This window comes from Athene cunicularia (assembly GCF_003259725.1).
Source record: "Athene cunicularia isolate RWA chromosome 3 unlocalized genomic scaffold, athCun1 chr3_part1, whole genome shotgun sequence".
Lineage (NCBI taxonomy): Eukaryota > Metazoa > Chordata > Aves > Strigiformes > Strigidae > Athene > Athene cunicularia.
The window spans coordinates 78,610,134-78,627,369 of NW_020799097.1; the positions used below are offsets into that span (position 1 = coordinate 78,610,134).

The following is a 17,236-nucleotide window of genomic DNA, read 5'->3' on the forward strand; positions in this document are numbered from 1 at the left end:
CTCACACCAACAAATCCCAATGACTCTGATGGGACCCACAGCAGCAGTTACAGAATAGGATGGTATATTTGTTCAGACACATCAGCCAAGACACAATACAGAGAATGTGTGTACAAGTCCAGAAAAAAAAAAAAAAAGCAGGACCAAAATTTCGCAGTTGCAATGCCATAAATAAAACTCGAAAGTTTGCCAGATAAAGACTTCAAGGAGAATGATGTCTTGTCAGAAAGACTAGGAAACCTGCTGTTTAGAACCTTAGAAAACAGTCAGTGACTTCTAACAAAGCAACAGATTTGCTGGTTTGCTTGAACTGGTTTATAGCAAGGCAAGAGGCTTATTTATAATAACTAAGGGCTTTGGGGAATGGAATATTTTCTTTAAAGGAACATTTTAACTATAAAAAAGGTAAAGAGAATTTTTTTATAAAACCTTTTTACAGTTTATTTCCTATCAGTAATTTCTTAAAATATATATATATATATATATAAATGAGGTTCTGACTAAATGAATCAGGACGTTAAATGATAAAGTTCTATCCTGTAAACAAATAAATAATTATTTACAATCTTTGGCAAAACAAAATGTAATTTCATTGATCTCACTCTCACACACACTTGCAAGAAAAAAAAAAAAAAAGAAAAAGAAATTAAAAAAACATCATAAATAATTTACATAGAATAGGAAAATTATGATACAGTCCAAATATTAACATCTTCATCCCCACACTGATGTCTCTCTCTGACAAAACAAAAAACCCTACACAGCCATTACAATCATTACATTTAATGAAGTCACCCTCCCTTCTGCTTGGGACTTGGGGATACAGTTTGAAACACCAAAAGTAAAAAACTGAAACATTTAAAAACCTCATGAAGATGATTTGGGAACAAAAACCCAAACCAAACAGGAACAAAACAAAAAAAATATTTGATAATATGAACACTATAAAATGTGCAATAAAGCCAGCAACTGTGGATTGCTTTCTAATGAATATAGCAACAAAATCTATTTCAAGGGAGAAACAGTTGATTCAACATTTAGCTCACTGAGCCCTATAAGAAGGCAGAGGTACTGCAGTATTCCATTAGTTAACCCATCTATGAATAAAATTACACCAGCATATGTTCTTTTTGAGAACAAAGCTCATACAACTTAAAACAAAAAAATGTTAAACATGTTTATACTATTGTATATCTGAGTAACTGTTGTATCTGTTTAGAATAAACACTGGTATCCCTTCAGTATTATTTAAGAAATTCTATATACAGCAGACATAGGTAACATTACAAAATATTAAAATTAGCGTAACTGGCTATATATTAAGGTTCCATTTACAAATTCCTTATTATTATTCATTTAACTTTAAAGCATACATGAATATAACCCATAAAACTATACTTAAGTGTATACCATGCTTTGACAATATCTACATATTGTGATATGCTTTTAAAAATAGCTTTAAAATATTATTATTTGTGAATGTATTACTGATGAATTATATGACATGCTTTAAAATAAATTATCAGAGAAGGTAGCTCAGTGTGATAATCGTAATAAATACTAACAACATATTTATAAATGGAACCTTAAATTCATACATTACCAAATTAAGTAATAGTGGCGTTGCCACCTTTTCAAAAACCCACATCAGGATTCAGGATGTCAAAGTGCTTTTTGCAGCAGAGGTGGGAAAGTGGTTCAGGTTCATTATGCTCCACATGGTCATGGTATATTCTTTATTACAAGGGAATGCATAATATGACGGAAACAGAACAACTGGAAAATTTTTTTTGAAAGTCAGACAGTAGTGATAGCTTTGGAACTTACTCTTCCCTTTCACATGGGAGTTTCTAGCTCAATTCTGTTGGGCCTGAATTAAAGTCTCTACTAGACAATGCATTAGGCTGCAAATTTGACATTTCTACCAACTGTAATTTTTACAGGTGTTAAGGGCATCCTCATCAGCTAAACAATATCTTTTTGGATCAAGAAATATTCATAATTGATCTTTATTATCCAAAGGCATTTTCATTGTTATAATAGATACTGTTGGTGTGGTCCTCCATCACTTTGTTAAAATTAGACCCAGAGGCTTTGTGTTACTGAAGTCCAGTCCTGATCAGAGCAAGGAAGTGTCAACCATACACCTAAAAAAGTTACTCAAACACATTTTTCCTCACTTAAAGACAATGACTGATAATCATCACCCTCCTCTTTCTCTCCATATATATATAAATACATTAAGTAATTACATTTTTTATATGTAAACGTCATTTGTTAAAAAAGACAAACAAACAAACATGATTTGCTAAGTTTTTGCTCTACAAAAGTGTTCTAATGTATCAATCTGCTTTTGCTTCAGTGGTGGGTCAGATGCTCACATTTAGGTTTCATTAGTCCTGGCTGTGAGAAGGCACTTGGGTGAAGGGATGGCTGAGGCACTCCTGGCAGCAGGGAGGTACCTGGTGAGTGGAGCACGAGGACAGAGGACAGGAGGTACACAAAAATAGAAACTGGGAGTACCAGGATGTACTGAGGTGTCTAGGTTGCATAGCATTTACAGTACTTTGCTGGTAATGCAGCAACCATTGCTCAAGCATCTGAAAGAAATGGGAAAAAACAATATTAACTGTGGTTGTTTCATTTGGTTAGGAAGTCAATCATACAAGAACAGAGCTCCATCATGACACAGTACAGGGATGCAGCATGTTTCCTGTTCTGCATTTTCCACCAAATGTGAGGACATTTATATAAGTATAGGTATCTATCTGCCTAGACACACACACATATGTATATGTGCACCTATATATCTAAATGTATGTATATAAAAAAAACATATGTAAGAAAACCTAGGAAAGCATTTTCTGTATTTCAAAACATTTTGAACAAGGCACTGCAGACAGACATGCTCATTAAAAAATATCTGCTCTCATGCCTCTTGAAAAAGGGGTGATCCAGAAGTAGCTCTCTGCCCACAAGACACACTGAAATAGCCTACAAAGGAAAGTAGATATACAGAGAGAATTCTAAGTGTGTATCTCAGCCATTTCTATCTCATTTTTTCCAGGCAGGTCGTATTAAACATCTGGGTTTTGTTATTCAAATTGAGCTTACTATCAGGGCAGAGGGCATTCATGGTATTTCAGCAAATCACCGTTTACTCCACACTATGAGATTACACATTGTTTTCAGTACCAGAGAATACTTTTAATTTCCATATTTTGTGCTTTCTTCACAGGTTATCAAAGGCTTCAGCATTTTCCAGATATTTTCTGTAACTAACCTCTGCATTCATATTTGAGGTCAGAGAAATAGACCATCTCTTGAGAGAAGACAAATAGACCTAATCGTCCACCAGCAAAGGTTGTATCGTAAATTGGTCCAGAATCCACCATGACTTGTTTCCCTTCATACACTAAAACTCTGTAAAGGAGAACATAATTTACATTGGACAAGAAGTATAAAGCAATGACTGCTAAGGGCTTTTAATAGTTCTGAAGAACTGAAACAGAATTAATTTTAACAAGGCACCAGAAAACCCAACTTCATTGTAAGGATCACTTCTCACGCCCACCTGGCTGGCAGCCATAACACATTAATCAGAAGCAGTGGAGCTGTTCCATAAGAAATTTTATGGACACCATCTGCAAAAGATTTCCTAATTCTTTATTTAGAACAGTCTTGTCTCCTGGAATGAACTTATGTCATGTATATTGATAAGCTCCTCAGCCTGTGAACTCAGAGGTTAGTGCAAGACCTTGCCACATCACTTAGCAAAGTCGTCTTTACAGCTGTGTGAACAGCTGATTTATTTGTCTTTAGGTGCAAGGGCCACAGCAGAAAATGGCAGAACCAACCCTTTAAGTCAAACAAAACATTAATTGGAGACATGTTGAATCTCAGTTTCAGACATTTTAAGAGCTTAGTGAAAGCTGGAAGGATTTGGACACAAACAGCTAGACAAACAATAAATTAGAAAAGAAAACTTGGTTTGGTTTTTTGTTTGGATTTTTTCAGGTTTTTTGGTAGTGTTTCAAGCATCCAGCTCAGAGCCAAGAGACTTCTAAAGATGTCTCTTCATTCTCCTTCTGTCAGATAGACTGCAGTTCCTTGAACTTGGATTCTCCATTTCTCATGGGAGACTTTGAGATAGATAAGGTTCTTAGGCTCTCAGTCTCTTAAAATAGCTTTTAGGCCAAATGAGAGATGACTCTATAGTCTGTAAATCAAAGCAGTGTCTGGACAAAGGGATTATGGTCCTGCTTCGATTGACAATACATTAGTTACACAAAGCAAGATGGCTTCACATGAGGATGAATACACTTGAGCAACTTCCTATAACTCAAGGGTTAGGGACAAGTTTCTGCTTAGGCAGAAATGCATGTCCAGTACTTGTTCTACACTAAAGTGTTTTATTTTCTGAAAGGTGCCCAAAGACAAGTATGAAACTGCTTCCTGAAAACAGTATTTAATGGACAGGAAAAAGAACAGGAGAAAGAATGACAGGTTTTCATTCACTCAACATAAGTCTCAAAATTTCAAGAACTCGAAACATATGAGAAGAGTTTAATAAATTATTCATACCACCAGAAAAAATTACGTAGGTCTAATCATGTGAATACAAAATTGCTGTTTCTGTACAAATAACATGGTTTTATGACTATATTAGTGAAATAATTGAGGTTTTTTATTTTCTATAAAAACACCCTAAAGAATGAAGGAATTTAATGCCCTGGACCTTAGAATTTCTCATGGTAGATTAATGGGATACCAGTTGAAACATGCTTTGTCTGACACTTAAGTAGATTCTGAAAAGGAAGATACAGGTAACAGCAACATGAATGAGAAACTCAGGTTTTCTTTTGACCTCTATCAGTCAGTGCTTTGCACTGCAATACTTTGATGCATAAAGAAACTCTTCTTTCCAAGAAACAGGTAACTTAGTAACTCGGTCTATCCAAATTTGTCTACCCTTTGTCTTTCACAGTCAAATGAAACTCCCCTGGCTCATAAACACAAACAAGACAAAGAGGTAAGGTCAGACTGTTCCATGAAAAACATCCTTTACAGTTACAGTTAGAAGAAAAAATTAACATGGAAAGTTAATTCTCATTCTTTGGAACATCAGATAAACAGCTGGGCTCTAAGGAAAGTCATGTGCCATAGCTCCTTGTGGTGTGCATTACAGATGTTCTCATGGCTACTTCTGCAGCATCTCATATAAGCCACTATGGGAGACAGGATGCTGAAGCAGACAGGCCGTTGGCCTACTTCCCTGCAGCAATTCTGATGTTTCTAATTAATTTCATTCATTTAAATTCCAGAGGCTGGAGAGGAATCTCGTGTTCTAATCTTGCTTTGAGTTTTGTTCAGGAATTTTTGGTCCCTTTACAGAAGGGCTATTGAGAAAGAATTTTTTTTTTTTTCTTTAATTTAAGAATATTTAGCTGATGTAAAAATCGTAAAAATTGAACCATCCAGACTAAATTAAATACATCTGAAAATGAAAATAACTTATTCTAAAGATAACAAAATGTCCCTAAAATATCAGAACAAACTATTACACAAGTATCATCATTATCAGAACTAACAAAAAACCTGATAACATAGCTCTTCTATCAACAGAGTCTAAAAAGTTTTGCTACTAGAAAATAGAGAGGTGCATAAACATTTCTTACTTTATTAATCCTGTTTTAGGCCTATGAATCAAATGCCACCTGTAAGCCGTATAATCTTTCCAGCCAATGTTCTTGGGATCATGCCACAAAGTACGCACCTACAGTAGGAAGACAAATGCCTTATAGAAACAGACTGCACCAGTAACTGTACATCCACTATAGAAATTGTACATGTGGTCAAAGCTTACTAGCTGCAGTGCATGAAGCTGAAAACAGTGTTTAACATTCAATGATATGATAAGCAGACCTCTCTTATAGGGTGAGAGTAATGAAAAATTCTGTCTTAAATTATTAATCATTACTTATCTGTAGTTGGAGTCACTGAAGACCATTACAACATCAAACCTAACTTCCCCTAAGAAGTTTTGCCTCTGTTTGCACATACACACCGACACTGTCACAGTCACTGCAACTTCTCCTATCTGTCCAGGTACGAAGGAGAGGACTGCAGCTTGCAAAGATGTTAGTGCCTGTGGCCTGCTCCTAGAAGTCTCTCACACTCAGTCAAGGCCTTTTTCCTGCAAGGAGCTCCAAAGCATGAAATTCCTATCCCTGTGCAAAGCCCCACTAACTTCATTTCCAAAAGGCACAAGTTACTTCCATGGCTGGGCACTATTTGGAGCAGCAGCAGTTTTTCTCTCTTTGTTTTCATTTCTTTTGTCTTTGGCTGTCACTGGTTACTGAACTCTAAACCACGGATAATTCCAACAAGCTGGAATGCCAAAGAAGCAAGTGTGAATACAGAGGTCACAAAGGATTTGTGGATAACTGAGACTTCTCACTCCTTTTTCTTTGGACCACACCACATCTTCCCTTTTATACATGTGATTTTCTCCATTCATATTCTATGTGTAATATTTTCTTCGAAACATATAGGAATGTTATTATTGACACCAGTAATATGGGAACTGAAGAAAAGCTGATAAATGTCTGCAAAAATTGAGGTGCAAAAGGAAATTCTTTGAGACACCTCCCTTCTTTTTAAAATATTAGTCATGCATTGTTGGCCTGAAGTTTTAAATCTCTCACCTGCCCAGGGGTGTTCCCTGTGTGCCACAGAGCATTTCTCAAGTGCTCACCAGTACCAGTTGTTGAGTTCACTACTTTGAGCGACACACCAGAATAGCCATAAGCCCTGGTGGGTTTGTCCTCCCAGTAGGTCTGAGTGACCTGCTTCCACATCAGAACATAAAACCGACTGCTGGACTGGTAGCCAAACACAAAGCCGGCATAGTCATCATCACGGTCTGTATTAACGTAGAATGTCCCACTGAAGTCAACGGAGCTGAACTCATCGTAGCCTGGGAGAGGATGAAAGAGACAAACCATTGAGCTACAATGCTAGGTCTGACCACCTACACCCAAGAGTCCCAGCTCTATCCTGAGTTTTGCCAGGAGTTGTAAACTATATTTTTCGGTTTCCTTACCTGTACAAATGGCAGTAATTATACTTGCCTACATACCGCATGGAGGCTTCTGGAGAGAAATAAGTTGTTTAAAATGGGTGTTGAAGAAAGCAGGCACTACGCCTATATCAAGTTCTTCAACAGTTATTGTCAGTGACGAGATGAATGGTCAAAGGCAAACAGCATTTGAGCTGTTTTTAATTTGAGCATATATACACTGTCCCCATGTGTCAGTCCAAAGCTTGCAGCACCAAAAAGGTATGTTTGGGGTTTTTTTTCCACTTTCTTTTTTTTCCTTTCCTTATCACCAGATGACTGGTTACTTTTCCAAAGATGATGGCTGACATCTGATACTCACCTACAGCTATTCCAGGATCAGAGTTGGCAGTCTGCACCAGTTCCTTGCCTTGGTGGCGAATAACCCAGTTGGGATCAATCTGAGCTGTTCCCTTGGGGTCCAGGGGGACCATCTGGAACTTTCGGAAATCAGTTTCACTTATGGCATTGTTTTCAGGACATACATCATAAATATCTGGGACATTGTCATTGTCAAAGTCATCTTTGCAAATATCACCTCTGCCATCACCTATAAGCAATGTGAATAAGCAAATGAAATTATTAGCAATTTATCCAGCCTTCCTAACAGCTCTCCCACTGATGGAAGAAATTTATGACATATATGTTATTCTCTTGTTTCTCAAAGAACACTCCAAATGACTCCAAAGAAAGCTTCATTTTCTGAAAATCCATTTGAAATGTTTCTGGTAATGACCAGAAGTCATCAACTTAGATCAGGGCCAAAATCGTTGTAAATAAAACTGTCCTGTCAGTGGTTTATGACAGTGACTGATCTGGTCCCAGTCTACATGCTGCTTTGGAATCAGGGTGGGAAAAGTTGGAAGTCTGCTGTGTCGATGTAATTCACTAATGTTTGTATTACATTTTCAGTTTGATTTGTCCCATATGTGGATACAATACCACATTTTAATATGTGCAATGTAAATGAATTCAAACAATAGTGTTAAAATGTTAATCTTTCTGCATATCACTAAATCCTTATATACTATTGAAGATATTAAACTTTTTTTCAGACTCCTTTTATCTCAAGATTCCTTCAGCAACAATCTAAGGTACTACAGATTGCAGAAGTGTCATGTTTATGTCAAAAAAAAAAAAAAAAAAGGGAACAGTATTGCAGTAAAATATGCATACATGTTTAGTCACTCACTTGTGGGCAGAAAAATTTGTAGAGAAATGTAGCACTTCAGAAAAATGTAAGAAAAAAAGAAAGAAGCACTGTATCCAAAAGGACTACCTTTGGAGGAATGGAAATATTAAGTTTCATTAAATGAATTGCAAGGTTTTTAGAGAACTTAAAAATACATCCATAGAGCTCAGCTACAGTTGTGCTTCTGCTCAACACTTTTACTACACTCAATATTAAAAAAAAAAAACACAAAAAACCCCCCAAAAAACACCAAAAAATTATTTCCTTTCTTAATTATCCATAATATTGGTGGAAACCAGGAGATGTGACTTTGAATAGTAGGTAGTGAAAGGAAGCATTAAAAAAAAAATCTCATTGCCAATGCCACTGTTACTCAGTGGCACACAACAGCACAAACACCTGAAATAAAGTAGAAAATGTTGGCTAGGCAAGTGTAGAAACAAATACACAAATGCTCCAACACTTAAAACAGAAACCACTGGATATAACACTGGGTACTGATGTAAAATCAGAACTGCCAGTTAATTTGTCTCTATCCTCATGTAACTGAGCATCTGCTTTTTTTTTTGTTTGTTTGTTTTGGTTTTTTTGTGACTGCTCTAAGAACATGGGAATTAACACAATGGAAAGCAGCAACGATCCAGCTTATTCAGTACTGACCTGCTCCACAGACAAATGGAAAACTACATTACTATGCCTAAGCAGCACAGCATTATCCAAGTATGAAGCTTTCAGAGGGAAAGCTGAATGAGTTTTAGGCAACAGCCAAAAAACAGTTAGAGAAAGCTGAAACATCTAATATCTCAAAGAATTTCTGCAGTTCAGATATGTGGTAAAACGGCCCCATTTTCCACCCTGGCTATTAGCCATGAGGAACTCCAAATCCTGACCAGCTGCATACTCCTGCACCTGTTTATCTTAGTACTTATTGGAGAAAAGACAATTAATTTTCAATTTTATTCCCTTTGCCAATATCAAAGAGGTAATTCTTGAGTCACAGGAGAATGTAATTTTCACTGAAAGTCCTGCTGATGTTCATTTGGTACTGAGCAGCTGCTGACAGCACTGATTCCTTGTCAAGGAAAGTTAAAAAGCATTTGTTTACCCAGCCATGTCCAACAGCTCTCTCCAGGGCTTCATCTTTATATGCTATAGCTCACATCTTCAAAAGTGTGAGAACATCTTTGGCTTTATTTATCCCTTTTCCAAGATTTCTGTTGGGCCTGCTGCTAATGATATTGACGAGCTAGATAAACTGTAAATTTACACATTTTGTAAATCCTTATTCCATACATAAATGTAGTCCCCCTTGCAAGATCCAGGTGACAAGACGACTACAAGAAACTATTCCAGTTTAGGGGCACCCTTATTCTGGAATATTTCTCAAATTAAGGGGCTATTCCAGAGATTAGCAAGTATACAGACATTCCAAATACATAACTGGACTGAAGGGTTAAGTATTTAAGTACTACTGCTGACTACCAACAAGAAACTTCCTACTGCCAGCAGTTGTCTTACCAGGAAATTAGTGAGGGCTCAGGATTTTATCCTTCTAAATGTGAAAAAAACCATACTGTGTATGTAATAAATTCTGCTTTCAGTTTCACCAGTGTAACCATGGAATAACTCCAGCAAACTGTTTAACTCGGAACAGAAATTTCTCACCTGTATTTATTGCAAAGGCCATTACTTGTAGACATATTATGGTGTTTTCCAAAGGATCATAAATATTTTCTAAATTACATTTCTGATGTAAAACTAACACTATTTCATTATTGACATAACTGCCAAGCACAGAACAGAACTGTTTGAGAGTGACCAGCAACATTTTACCACAGTACTGGAGAACAGAACAATTAAGTATCCATTTTTTAAAATGTTACATGTACATCATCAAGACACATTTAAAGCTACCTACAAAGCAAATTTGAGAAAACCTGCTCAGAAATCTTTTTTCTACAAAAGTAGTTAAAAATTAACAAGAATTATAGACTTAAGAAACCTGGGAAAATAGTCTGGTTTTCAAAATAAAACAGAGCAGTAAACCATATTTTTTCCCATTTTAATTTTCAGAAGATAACTTGTTTTGAAAGCAAAGCAGCTAATTTTTCATTTTTTAAAGAAATCTGAATTTCAAACTATTTAAAATATTTTCCCATATTTTTAATATTTCAACTCAAAGTGAAAATCTGAAGTATATAAAAAAAAATAATTTCTTTTAAAATTTGTTAAAGATGTCCTTCTATAAATAAGTACATTTGTGTTTGAGCCCCTGTCAAAGAGGTTCCTAATGCTCTCACCCTGGACAAAACTGGCCAGTTCAATTCTACTGAAATCCACGGTGTCTCAAATGTCAAAAGCAGCTCAGTTTGATCTGAAGCCTTTCTTTGTCACTTATTAATACTCCAAGATCAGAACTGGATACTAAGAACTGAAAAAAGTTCACATGACATTGTTCTTACCATCAGAATCCTCCTGCTCAGGGTTGTATCTGAGGCGACAATTGTCCCTGTCATCTGGGACACCATCATTGTCATCATCAGGGTCACAGGCATCTCCTTTACCATCTTTATCATGGTCAGCCTGATTAGCATTGGGGATGTAAGGGCAGTTATCCTGATTGTTCTGGTGGCCATCTTCATCTATGTCCTCATTGTTGTCACACTGGTCACCAACAAGGTCATTATCTGCATCAGTCTACCCCAAAAAAATTTAAAGAGTAAATTTATTATTGTTACTAAATAGAACAATACAGATAGCTTGGTATGTAATTTCTTAACATCCCTCTTCAAGGATTTCTCTGGAGACAAGTGATATCATGATGACAACCATGCTTAAAGCATAAACATAACTTTAAACTAATATGGCTACTTATTCTGCTATCAGTGTATAAGATCTGGTCCCCAAGACATTTCCAAGGCAGGTCTTTGGCCAGAATCTTCATTGCTCTCATTCTAGACATCACAGGGGAGTGTCAGTCTGGGCAGCACATTTTCCAATTGCTTCTATATACTTCATGTTACTTATCTGCATGTGGACCAACAAACTTGGGCATACCAAAAGCAGCCCTGAGGCTGTACTCACTTGCCATGGGGAAAGAAGACAGTTCAAAGGCTGGACAATGGATTAAAGGCATCATGACTATATTTCCCTTTCATCTGACTAAGAGATCTGACAACCCGAGATGTGCAAATGAGCAACACAGATCCACCTCTTCAGCTCTACAGTAAACAGGGACTGATAGCAATTCTTGTGTTCTTTTAAAACTCTGCCCTTATTCTGACGTTACCATTAAGGAAACTGTTTCTAACATTTACCTGGTCTGGATTATGCATCAACGGACAATTATCACACTGATCACCAACTCCATCACCATCTGTATCACTCTGGTCCGTGTTATAGACGTAAGGACAATTATCTCGTTCATTAAAAATGTCTATGAGGGAAAAAAGAACAAAATATTGAAGAAATTGGAATGATATAGCATTCAGCACAGACAGCCATAGACTGTAGGAGTCACCAGTAAAGAAGCAAGGTTCTTAAGGGGTTCATATACTTTCTGATGCTACTACACGAAATAGCGAAAAGGTATTAGAAAGAAAAATTATGGTATCAATTCCACTTTTCTTGCTATGAAAAAGTCTCCTGTATGTATTTACTTAAGGAATTTTGCTAGAGTAAGGGCTGATTATATCTTAAGAATTCAGCCATTTTTCATAGAATAACAGATAAAGAGGTGGAGTATTTTTCTTTTAAAATTATTTGATTTGCATTTTCTTCCCACACTATAAGAAATGGCATCAAATGCACAGCTATATCATGGTGGAATTTCTGAAGAGTTTTGTATAGGAACAACTGCACTAATTTAGTGCCTCAGCACTAAATAATTTAATTTTACTTAATAATTTAATTTTACAAGTGCAGCATTTATTGTACAGCATGCCAAATTTTCAAAATAAACTGTTCCTCCTCAGAAAACTTTATTATACAACCAACAATCTCCTTCAAAATTGTAATACACTGAAAAGAAACAAAATCGAGACATGTTGGCATATGTGTCTGGAAAGGATACAAAGACCCTTTCCTACATTATGCAGTCCCTGGATATTTGCATAATCTTTCAGCCAGTAACATACGGTTACGTTTTAAATCAAATTAAAGAACTATCATGAGTACTACTAAGAATCTGATAATCAGAAGCATGAGAGGACTTCAAAATGTTCAAGTGAGATAAGCATCCAAAAGTTTAAAACGTTGCTGAAGGAAATCCAAAACTACATTTCTTCAGCTTCCAGTACTTCTGGATCTGAGTAAGTTTGAAATGCAGCAGGGACATGATTTCTGAAAGACATTTAAGTGTTTTTCCTCCCTCCTTAATTCTGATCAAATCTGGATCATATAGGCATGTACTGGTAGATGAAATAAACACCTTTAAATAATGTTTGAAGACACACAAAAATGTGTATTTGGATTACTGTGGTGTTCTCATTACATTCATAAAAAAGCAGATTAATTTCCTAAAGATATTGTTTTAACTACATGGATGTTCTGATGTTCTTTTCCCTCCCTAAAAAAAGGAAAAAAAAAAGTCAATAGAAGTGTTATATTAGACCCTGATTACTTTGGAACACAGATGAAGGGAAGAATTTTTTTTTAAGATTACACTGATAAAAGACTTGCTGTGATTTATTCTTCAATATCATCCATTGTAGTCAGTTAGGGATTTAGTCAGTTGCAGTCATCATTGTAGTCAGTTAGGGACAACTATACTACGCAGGACAGATGAACCTCAGTCTTCTCGCTCTTCTGCATTTTTGAGCTGCTAGACCCAGCTTTATTCCATGTATAAAAGCAAGTAGCCCATCTTACTGGACATAAAGTAAAGTCTACTTGTGGGACAGCACTTAATTCTCAAAACTGAAAGCATACCATCTCCGTCAATATCCACGGCACATGAGTCACCCTCCCCATTATTATCTGTGTCAATCTGAGCAGGGTTGTGCACATAGGGACAATTATCACAGCGGTCACCAACTTCATCCTTGTCATAATCAAACTGACGAGGGTTGAACAGAAGAGGGCAATTGTCCTAATAAGAAGAAACAGAAGATTGCAGAATATAAATCACAACTCAACATACTACGAATTGGTAACTCTTCCTGTTCATCTTGAACAAAGGCCAGAAATCAAAATATTAATCCTTTTTTTTTTTTTCAGTGGACAAGCTGTACCTACACTGAAGATTTTGGTGGTAACGGGATGGCATCTGGACAGACTGTCTCACTGTCTGTTTTGGTGGGTTTGTACAAGGCATGTGAAATACGCTACATATCTCACTAGGAGAGCAACAAGCATTTTAAAATGGATCTGTACTCAGATATTTCAACAGAAGTGTATCACTGGTGCACACTTTTTTTTAAAAAAAAATCAGAACACGTTGAAAAATCACGCTAATTTCAGCTGCATATTATAATTTTTTTGAAAATATAGAATTGTTACTCTGATTTTTTTGGAACAAACTATTATCAATATTCTCACTTTTAAACCATGTATTTTGATTTTACAATTTAAACAAGGATTGACTTTTTTTGTGGGCTGTATTATAATTACATACAATAATAAAATGTAAATAATTGCAAAAAGCAAAGTTAAAATGGAGTGCCCTCATTGGCCCAAAATAGTTTTTTCCCCCCGAGACCATTCCTTTTAGTGGAATTTTGAAAATTTCATTTCAGTTTAGTCCCTAATTTGAAAGTCTGCCAAAACAAGAATTCTTACGTTTCACACATCCCCAGATAACACACAGACTTTTGCACAGGCATGAGAAAATACTCAGTGTGGAAAGCAAAGAACAAAAACAAACAAAAGCAGTGAGAGTGAGGGTGACATCACTGTCATGGAATCTGAGGGGAGGTCATATGGAAAAAATCTTTAAACTACTTTTCCTCTGCAAAAGCAAAACCTGCTTACTAGGAAATAATTTTTTTAGCACAACATTTTAAATTCCCCTGAAATACATTTTATGTACTCAAGGACAAGATATAGTGGCAAGTCAAAATTTTATATTGCTATAAAAACTTCTGGCTACAATTTTTCAAAGACATGTAGTGAATCATACTATTTTATCAAATGATTCTTTGGGGTTTTAAATATTCTAAACAGAGGTTCCATGAACACAGTTCCAACCCAACTTTAACCATGTGAAGGTCTAGAGCATCTAGTCTTCCTCTGATGGGAACAAAGAGGATAAGTAAATTCCTAAACCTAATTATTCATCCTAAACATGTTCAGAAAAGGCAGGGTAAAGCCCACTCTGAAGCTGTCTCTGTCCTTTTGCTGAATGTACAGGGAGAACAGGTTTAGACTGCCTATCATTTAGGCTCTGCAGGTAAATGAATGGGGTCATTCATTTATTCAGCAATAGCGTGGCCAGCAGGGACAGGGAAGGGATCTTACCCCTGTACTCAGCAGTGGTGAGGCCGCCCCTCGATTCCTGCACCTCAATTCCTGTGTTCAGTTCTGGGCCCCTCACTACAAAAAGGACATTGAATGACTTGAGCGTGTCCAGAGAAGGGCAACGCAGCTGGTGCAGGGTCTGGAGCACAGGTCGTATGAGGAGCGGCTGCGGGAACTGGGGGTGTTTAGTCTGGAGAAGAGGAGGCTGAGGGGAGACCTCATCGCCCTCTACAGCTACCTGAGAGAAGGTTGCAGAGAGCTGGGGATGAGTCTCTTTAACCAAGTAACAAGCAATAGGACAAGAGGGAATGGCCTTAAGTTGCACCAGGTTAGGTTTAGACTGGATATTAGGAAGCATTTCTTTCCAGAAGGGATTGTTAGGCGTTGGAATGGGCTGCCCAGGGAGGTGGTGGAGTCCCCATCCCTGGAGGTGTTCAAGAGTAGAGTCGACATAGTGCTTAGGGATCTGGTGTAGTTGGGAACGGCCAGTATTAGGTTAACGGTTGGACTGGATGATCTTCAAGGTCTTTTCCAACCTAGACGATTCTGTAATTCTGTGAATTTCAGTCTTGTGGTCAGATGTAAAGGAGGAAATTATGAATCAAGCTAGGTACTTTTCTTCTCTCATTTCCCCTTGATGCTGGCTCAGTTTATAGTTATTCATCATAACTTGTTTCCAACATTCCTCAGTTATATTTACCTGTTTTTATCATTCTCCTATTGCGAAATAAAAAAATCCAATACCGCTTACCATTAAATTGTTTTCATGCACACAGCTGAACACAAAACTGATACAGAGAACATAATTCATCCCCAGGTTACCCAGGCTTCTTTGCTCCACACAGTGCTACTCTCCTTTGATCCAATACAACTTTACTCTGCATCAGAAATCATTCAGGGAAGGCAGTGCAGAATACCTCAGCTGAAAGTCTGAACAATAAAGCTCTCATCTATTGCAATGATTTTCCTTAAAACCAAATGTTTAGGTCAAACATACTGAAGACATAGAAATACATCTTACTTTGTCATCTTCAACACCATCATTGTCATCATCCTCATCACAGGCATCTCCTTTGCCATCTTTATCAAAGTCTTCTTGACCAGAGTTAGGCAGAAGGGGGCAGTTATCCTGGCCAGAGGAAATAATCAATAGATTAAGTTTATGTTATGTTAGAATGACTTGCCTGGGCAAAAGAGTAGATATGGTCCACCAGAGACTATAAAATAAGAACAATCAATCGCAAATACATTTTAAGTGCCTGTTTGTTTGCTGCCAAAGATAGTAGTTCATTTGCTGCTTTCATATTGTAAAGTAAGCGAAATACATCTGCAAATCATTCTATTTCTCAGCTCTCCTTCTGTTAAAAGGATGTTTCCAGTAAATTTGAGATGAAACTATCTAGCAGAGAACAAACTCACCACACGCATACACATGCACTCTTACATCAACTTTTTATAGACAACTCATGAAGTATGTTTGAAAAGATCGGGTTTGGTTGCCAGAAAAATAAAGATACAAGCCAGGAGACAGTCTTCAGAAATAACTGTTCATATGGAAAATTACTGGAATGAAACAGTACAGAACAATGAAGGGGAACATTGTAAGACAGGGTTTTGAAAAACGTGCCTTTATACTGTTCTGCAAAACAGTACCCTTGCACTCCCAAGCTCCCATGGCTTTGAAAATAAAAGACAAATCTATCTCTATTTTGTATCACAGCTTTGTACAGAATTATTATTTTAAAGGAACAAATCTTAGATTACACTGAAAAAAAAATAAGTGAAATAGTCCGCCAAACTTTGAGCATGTATTCCTTTTTAAAATACAAAAGTCAACTAAAAATGGATTACAGTTCTACCACTGGCTAATAATAAATAAATCTATAAAAACCCACTTTGCTATTCTCACTTTTTCTCATGTTATGTTCTACCTCAGACCAAAACTGAATCTTCCTATAAAGTGCAGAAATATCTTTTGTCACACACACCCTAAGAAAATTATTATTATAGTAAGGTTCCTAGCCTTGTTTTCAATCTCAGTGGTTCTAACAGTACTGATAATTTAAGACAAAGAGAACTGGAAAATTTGTGATAAATGTCAAAACCCCAATGCAACTCAAATTGTTTTATGACACTTTTTTACCAAATACCTGTGTACAGACTTGACTGTCCAACTCCACACTGATTATCAGTGATATAAAAAAAAAAAAAGATTTTTGAAACAAGTCAAAGCTTGCTAAGATTTGTTTTTTATTATTATTTACAAGTACTTGCTTTATTCATATAGGTTTGGACAGTAAGTTAATTTTCAATGATTATTAGCTGAAGGAAAGGAGCTTTGGTTTGTTTTTTTTAAAATCGAATTACTCAAATAGGATATTTCATAATTAATATAAGGACCCAAAATACCTGGTATTTTTAGGGTCTTTTTTTTTTGGGGGGGGGGGGGGGGGGGGGGGGGGGGGGGG

At 36.6% G+C, this 17,236-nt stretch overlaps 1 protein-coding gene across 1 annotated transcript in view; it reads right to left on the bottom strand.

The window, feature by feature from the left end:
• Nucleotides 1-482: 482 nt before the first annotated feature.
• THBS2 (thrombospondin 2) overlaps nucleotides 483-17,236 on the bottom strand; it is a 33,383-nt gene continuing 16,629 nt past the window's right edge. Inside the window, exons 13-21 of the mRNA XM_026845929.1 lie at nucleotides 15,790-15,897; nucleotides 13,242-13,401; nucleotides 11,630-11,748; nucleotides 10,775-11,009; nucleotides 7,443-7,670; nucleotides 6,708-6,979; nucleotides 5,679-5,776; nucleotides 3,284-3,423; nucleotides 483-2,600 (exon numbers count right to left, since the gene is read on the bottom strand). Coding sequence (XP_026701730.1) covers nucleotides 2,593-2,600; nucleotides 3,284-3,423; nucleotides 5,679-5,776; nucleotides 6,708-6,979; nucleotides 7,443-7,670; nucleotides 10,775-11,009; nucleotides 11,630-11,748; nucleotides 13,242-13,401; nucleotides 15,790-15,897 — 1,368 coding nt within the window. The 3' untranslated portion in view covers nucleotides 483-2,592. The remainder of the gene's footprint in view (nucleotides 2,601-3,283; nucleotides 3,424-5,678; nucleotides 5,777-6,707; nucleotides 6,980-7,442; nucleotides 7,671-10,774; nucleotides 11,010-11,629; nucleotides 11,749-13,241; nucleotides 13,402-15,789; nucleotides 15,898-17,236) is intronic.